The sequence below is a fragment of the Camellia sinensis genome, chromosome 12 (assembly GCF_055761805.1).
Source record: "Camellia sinensis isolate YWXY chromosome 12, ASM5576180v1, whole genome shotgun sequence".
Taxonomy (NCBI): domain Eukaryota; kingdom Viridiplantae; phylum Streptophyta; class Magnoliopsida; order Ericales; family Theaceae; genus Camellia; species Camellia sinensis.
In genome coordinates this window covers 78179620-78185757 of record NC_138972.1, presented here as the reverse complement: position 1 = coordinate 78185757, position 6138 = coordinate 78179620, and the positions used below count along the sequence as shown (strand labels likewise).

At 36.9% G+C, this 6138-nt stretch overlaps 2 protein-coding genes across 2 annotated transcripts; both read right to left on the bottom strand.

Annotated features, from left to right (window-relative positions):
* Positions 1-470: 470 nt before the first annotated feature.
* Positions 471-2532, bottom strand: LOC114272296 (uncharacterized). Its single transcript, XM_028213969.2, has 3 exons — positions 1782-2532; positions 889-1682; positions 471-803 (listed from the first exon to the last, which is right to left on the bottom strand). Exons 2-3 carry the CDS (start codon positions 1175-1177, stop codon positions 556-558), a joined length of 537 nt encoding a protein of 178 aa, XP_028069770.2. The 5' UTR covers positions 1178-1682; positions 1782-2532; the 3' UTR covers positions 471-555.
* On the bottom strand, positions 1327-2532 carry LOC114272301 (uncharacterized). The gene is made up of 4 exons (XM_082897002.1): positions 2101-2532; positions 1782-1933; positions 1447-1682; positions 1327-1334 (listed from the first exon to the last, which is right to left on the bottom strand). Exons 1-4 carry the CDS (start codon positions 2530-2532, stop codon positions 1327-1329), a joined length of 828 nt encoding a protein of 275 aa, XP_082753128.1.
* Positions 2533-6138: the final 3606 nt, after the last annotated feature.

Genomic DNA, 6138 nt, shown 5'->3' with positions numbered 1-6138 from the left:
CTCATGTGTTCTTGTTCTGGTTATTAAACTAGCTTTACTATGTGACACACACACAAGTATAGACCAAGGTTGTTAAGATCGGGATCCTACATAGGATCGTTTTGGGGGTCTAGAGGATCGGATCGTAGGATCAGATCGGGAATCGTAAGATCCTACTAAAACGATGAAAAAATGCAATAATTCTTATATGTCTAACTAATACTATCAAAATACATATAAAATGACCCAAAAAAACTTGAGAATGTAGCTCAAATGGTAGAGCTCTCATACTTATGAGCAAATCGAGGTTCAAATCCTCGCATTCTCACTTGTGTGCCTTGTTCACTAACAATAATCAATTCAAATATACATTTTGCACATTTTTTTAAACAAAGAAAACATAATAAAAGAAGGTGGCAATTCAAGTTGTCGTTCAAACATTTTCCTAAAATCTTAACAAAAGAACATACTAAAAGAAATAGCAATTCAACTTCAAGTCTTCAAGTTAACACTTGCACAACATTGATATCCTTAACAAAACAAACTAAAATAAGAGAAGAATAAATAAACAAGAGACTAAAATAAGTCTTCATCTTCATCGCCGAAATCATCATTGCCACAATCAACAACATTGTTGATCTCATTGTCTCCCTTATCTTCATCATCACCCACAGTGTCACCCAACTCCTCAATGTCATCATCACCAATAGTAGCATCATCAAAGTCATGATCAAAATCCTTTGGAGCATTCATGTTGTCATCCATGTCATCATCATCACTTACTTCATGAATTTCATCGACATTTTCTCCAATATGGTCACGGCCTAAGTTAGAAAAAAAAAATCCAAATTAAATCCAAATTGCAACTTCTAATTAAAACTAAAAGATGTATCATGTACCTAGACTTACATGCTTGTTCCAAATCCCTTGCAAGAGCATCTACCTCCTCATCTTCTGAATGACATCCATGTCGAGCATTCCTATCAAGCACACTCAACCAATTTCCTTCTCTTGGAAGAGTCGGCTTCTCTCTCTCTGTTATCCACTCATCGTCTGATGGAACATCGTCCAAACATAATGGATTCATGATTGCTTGTCTATTCTTGCGCCTTTGTCTCAGTTTCAAATTGTACATGACAAAAACCAAGTCATTCATTCTCTTTTGGTGTAAACGATTCCTCCGCTTTGAGTGTACCATCTCAAAAGCACTCCAATTGCGCTCACACCCCGATAAACTGCATGTTAGACTTAATACCCTAATTGCGAACCTCTTCAACTCAGGACATTCATCACGAAAAGAGTCCCACCAATCCCCTACATTGAAATTTTAATTAAGTAGTTCAAAATTTAAAGTTCTTCAAAACAAATAATCATAACATAAGATTGATACAACTTACAAATCAACTTAGGGTAAAAATAAATAACTTGGAGATTTCTTTTTTCTAGTCAAGATGGCATTTTGTATACCAAAGAGTCCTCTTGCATTCTTGAATGCATCAATTTGCAAATCTATCTTCACCCTCTCATTAGTGTCAGGGACCATTTTTTCAAGACATTTATACAACCCAATTTTAATCTCTGCATCAGCTTGAAAATTGGGACTATAATGAAACTGAGGGTTCAAGAAGTATGCTGCAGCATGCAATGGGTGATGGAGTTGGGTTTCCCATCTTTTATCAATGATGGCCCATATAGGATCATAGCTGACACAATTTAATAAATATTATTGATGAATAAATAAAAAGTTTAGGGAAATAGTATTAAAGAGTAAATAAATAACCAACACTAAATAAAAAGTTTACCATCTTAGGACATTATTGAAATTCTTTTGAATTTCCTCTTTCGCACGATCCATTGCTTCATAAATGAATCCCATTGCCGGATGCTCATCCGAATCCACCAACCTAAGTACCTTAATGAGAGGTACTGCAGCCTTCAAGCAGGTAGAAACACCCTTCCAAAAATATCGATTGTCCAAAACAATAGTTTCAATTTTTTCCCCTTTTCAGACTTCGCAAATCTACTATTCCTCCACTTGTTTGATGTAAATAGAGAGAACAATGCACCTTTTTGCTCATGAAGACGTCTCAATGTCAAGTAAGAGGTAGCAAACCGAGTTACCGCAGGCCTTATAAGTTCAATGTCTTTTGTAAACTCCTTCATCCAATGAATAAGATTGGTTCTTGAATAAATGTATGCCACAATCTTTTTTCCTTTACCAATTGTAACACGATGAACTTGTATTTCCTTCTTAAAATCTTCTAACATCAAATCTATGCAATGGGCGGCACAAGGAGTCCAAAACAAGCCCTTTCTCTTATCCATTAACATTTGTCCCGCCAATTTATAATTAGAAACATTGTCAGTTACAACTTGCACAACATTTTCTTCTCCAACCTTCTCAACAACCTCATCTAACATCTCAAAAATGTTTTCACCTGTTTTTGAAATGTCGGATGTATCTAGTGATGACAAGAAAATAGTTCCATTAGAGCTATTCACAAGAAAATTACATATGGATCTTCTCTTTCTATCTGACCATCCATCCGACATAATTGTACATCCGATCTTCTTCCATTGTTCCTTAAACTCATCAACCAATTGTAGTATCTCATGCACTTCTTTTTTTTAAAATGTCACCCTAATTTCATGGTAAGATGGTGGCACAAGTCCTTTTCCATAATCCCCAATCTTCTTAACCATGAGTGGAAATATAGGGTTGTTGACACAATTAAAAGGAATTGCACTACTGTAAAAAAAACGAGCTATGGTTTGACAAACATCATCTCTCTCTTCTTTCTTAAACATTTGATTGAGAGTTTTTTGATTTTGACGTCCAGATTTCTTCATCATAAATTTATCCATGGCACCCACTCGTTTTTGTTTGTTTTGATGATGACATGATAATAGTTCCACCTCCTCTTCAGAATCATCACCAACATCAAACATCTTTCTCTTTTTATTTTGAGACTCTAATGTTTGAGTTCTTAAAAGACTCATGAACTTTCCTCTAACATCTTCTGGGACTTGAGGACATGGCTCAACATTTTGATGAGTACAAGCTAAATGATGTTTTAATCTAAATATACCTCCCGATCGAGTCACGTTACAATACTTGCATTGTACCTTTTTGGTTGCAGCATCTATTTCAATTCCATGTTCCCAACCAGGATCCGTTTGGCTACCCGCAACATTTTTCCTCTTCCTCCCTCTTCCAAAACCAGAGACAAACATTGTTAACTCAATTCACAAACCTACAATCATATATTGAATATCACCGAATCAATTGACTACAATTTACAATTTGATAGTTGTGAAATATCAGAGAGAAAAAAGTCAAGTTATTGTCAAAAATAAATTGATTACAATAGTAATACCATGATGCCCTACAAAGGCCTCATTGAAATTATAGATAAGGATAAATTAGAATTTAGAAGTTAATTTACAAATGAAAGACTACATAATCATAAGCAACTTTAGCTTATGTTAATAAAAAGACAGAGCAAACATTGAATCAACTGTTACCAACATGAACACTAGGTAATCTAAAGTCATGTTACAATTTACAAATTAATTGAGAACAAACCTGTATGAAGCTGCACTTTTCCTTGGTGGTAGGTATCTGCAAAAATAAATTACAAGTTCAAAGTTAGGTTGACAGGAAAATGGAAAAATGGAAGAAAGGGAAAAATAGAAGAAGAAGGGGAAAAGGGGGAAAAACAAAAGGGGAATGAAAGACAGAAAAATGGAAGAAGAGGGGGAAAAATGCAGTAGCAGAGGCAAAAGAAGATGGAGGAGAAGAAGAAAAGGAGTCGAAGAAGACGAACAGAGGAGAAAAAGGAGTCGAACAGAGGAGAAGAGAAGGAGTCGAAGCACAGAGAAGAATGAGTCGAACAAAGAACAAGAAGAAGAAGAAGAAGAGAAGACGAAGAAGAAGAAGCATACCTGGAATCTAGATGGAGGCTGGATGGAGGCTACTCAGCTCTCGTGACCAACTTTCCCCCAATATTTTGCCCTAATCTTATGTCGTGGGTGTTTGGAAAAGAGAGAAGGTGCATCAAACCTGTAATAAAAAGATCAGAAAAATGCCAAAAGTAGGATCGTATAGGATCGCAATCCAAATACAATCCTACGATCCCACTTCCGATCCTACCGATCCTGCTACGATCCTAAACAAAATACGATTCATCATGCGATCCAGATCGATTCTCCAAAAATGGATCGTAGGATCGTACGATCCTACGATCCGGATCGCGATCTTAACAACCTTGGTATAGACTAAAATCGCAAGAAGTGGAACAAAACAATTCATGTTTATTTTCGAAAATGGTTTGAAAGTGCTACCCTCAAGTGGGCTAAAGTGCGGATTTGCCACCAAACATGATGGGCTTAAAACATGATTTGCCACTTCGCAAAGTGGGCTTAAAACACACATTTATTGAATTGTTCCAATTCAAGCAACAAAGCCTTCATCCACAGGCATTCATGCAGTTAATCATTTAAGCACATAGCCTCATGGTAAGCATGCGAAATATGGCATCACTCACACTCATGCAAACATACTAAAGCGTAAAACTTGCAGTGTACTCCGAGCCAAAATAAAAGCTAGTTAGAAATATGCATGATCCTAACTGTATAAGATGCCTAATGCAACACATACGATAATCAACTAAATAGGCTCGGCTATCAAAGATGGCATATAAATGCAACAATTTGATAGCATGCTTTGAAACACGTATTCAAATAGATATTGAAATTATGATGCAGTTTGAATGATGCACCGAGCCTCGGTGCATGCAAGACAAATGAATGATGCAAACATGCAAGCATAAGGTATGCTAATCAAAACGTGCCCTAATCTAACCATCGAAAGCGGATAAATAAAAGGGAAAAAGACGTGGGGTTGGAAGACGTGCACACACGCACGCACCCTTATTACAACATTGTGCCTTCTCAAAGGAGGGTCCGAATAAATAAGCTAAGCTACTCTAAGCTAAGCTAATTATTGAAAACCAATTTAATCAACTAACTTTATTCTAAGCTAATCAATTATTACAACACAATTGAATAACTAGCTATGCTAATCTAATTAAAGTATTACAACACTTTAATAATTAGCTACAACTAGCTAACAAAGCAATAAAGTGGCCTCACGGGTGAGGGAGATATGCATACTCGGTTGGCTCCTCCTGAAAATTCATTGCTTTGCCGTCGGTTGTCTGTGTTTACACTCGCCTTAATTTTTGAAAATTGTACCAATCTCCAGACTGCCTTTTCTTCAAAATAGGAACCTCTAGCATAGGAGTGAACTGGTGACATGTAGGCCACAAAAGGTGGCTGTCGGCCACCCTAACTGGCCGGTCGACTACCTCAAATGGCCGGTCGGCCACCCACTTTTCCAAAATGTTGTTTTTGTTGCAACAGAGAGCAACAGAGGCAAAACAATGTATTTGCAAGGAAATGCGTGTACTACCACCCTCCTTATCATTTCTCAAGCTCAAAGGAGTGTGGCAATTGGCTCTTAAGCCACCAATCAAGCATTTTCATGCATGATGGCCAAAGAATCAAGCTTGTAAAAGCTTAATGAATGCACAAATAGACTCACATGGCCACCACCCTATCATGCATGATCAAGGGTGACGGCAACCAAGAAATGTGACATATTTCATCACTTTGAGTATGAAACGTCCCACATTTCTTGTGTTTGGATTAACGTCCGATCCAAACACATACAATGCCACAAAATATGCTTATCTTGTCCAAGTTTTACTTGATTCATTTTGTTTACACATTTTAAATTACCGATTAATCCTTTAACCGATTAAGTCCAATGTGAAAGTCCTCTAATGCAAGAGGGGTCAACCAAATGATGGTTTAAGACATGAGAGAGCTCATACCTTTGGCTAGGAGGAACCCTCAAAAGAGAGTTAAAGCCATTGAGCACAAGCTCTATCTCAAGCTTAAACACAATCATAAAGTTAACCAACCCTCAAAACAAATGGAAAAATGAAGAAGTGAGGAAGGTTGCAGAATTTCAGTGCTAAAATGGCATGCTCAAGACACTAAATCATGCAATCAACATATGCACAACATGTTCAAAGGCCGAAAGCATCAAAACTAGTGAAGAGCATTACACTAAAAGCATGCAATATCAAACTC

What these genes read in the sequence shown, in the direction of transcription:
- LOC114272296 (XM_028213969.2), bottom strand. Translation starts at nt 1,177, where the DNA reads ATGGTACACTCAAAGCGGAGGAATCGTTTACACCAAAAGAGAATGAAT. An exon ending in AAGGGATTTGGAACAAGCAT is followed by an intron (nt 804 to 888) that starts GTAAGTCTAGGT and finishes TTTCTAACTTAG; the next exon opens with GCCGTGACCATATTGGAGAA.
- LOC114272301 (XM_082897002.1), bottom strand. Translation starts at nt 2,532, where the DNA reads ATGTCGGATGGATGGTCAGATAGAAAGAGAAGATCCATATGTAATTTT. An exon ending in TTGAACTTATAAGGCCTGCG is followed by an intron (nt 1,934 to 2,100) that starts GTAACTCGGTTT and finishes TATTTTTGGAAG; the next exon opens with GGTGTTTCTACCTGCTTGAA. An exon ending in TTCAATAATGTCCTAAGATG is followed by an intron (nt 1,683 to 1,781) that starts GTAAACTTTTTA and finishes AAATTGTGTCAG; the next exon opens with CTATGATCCTATATGGGCCA.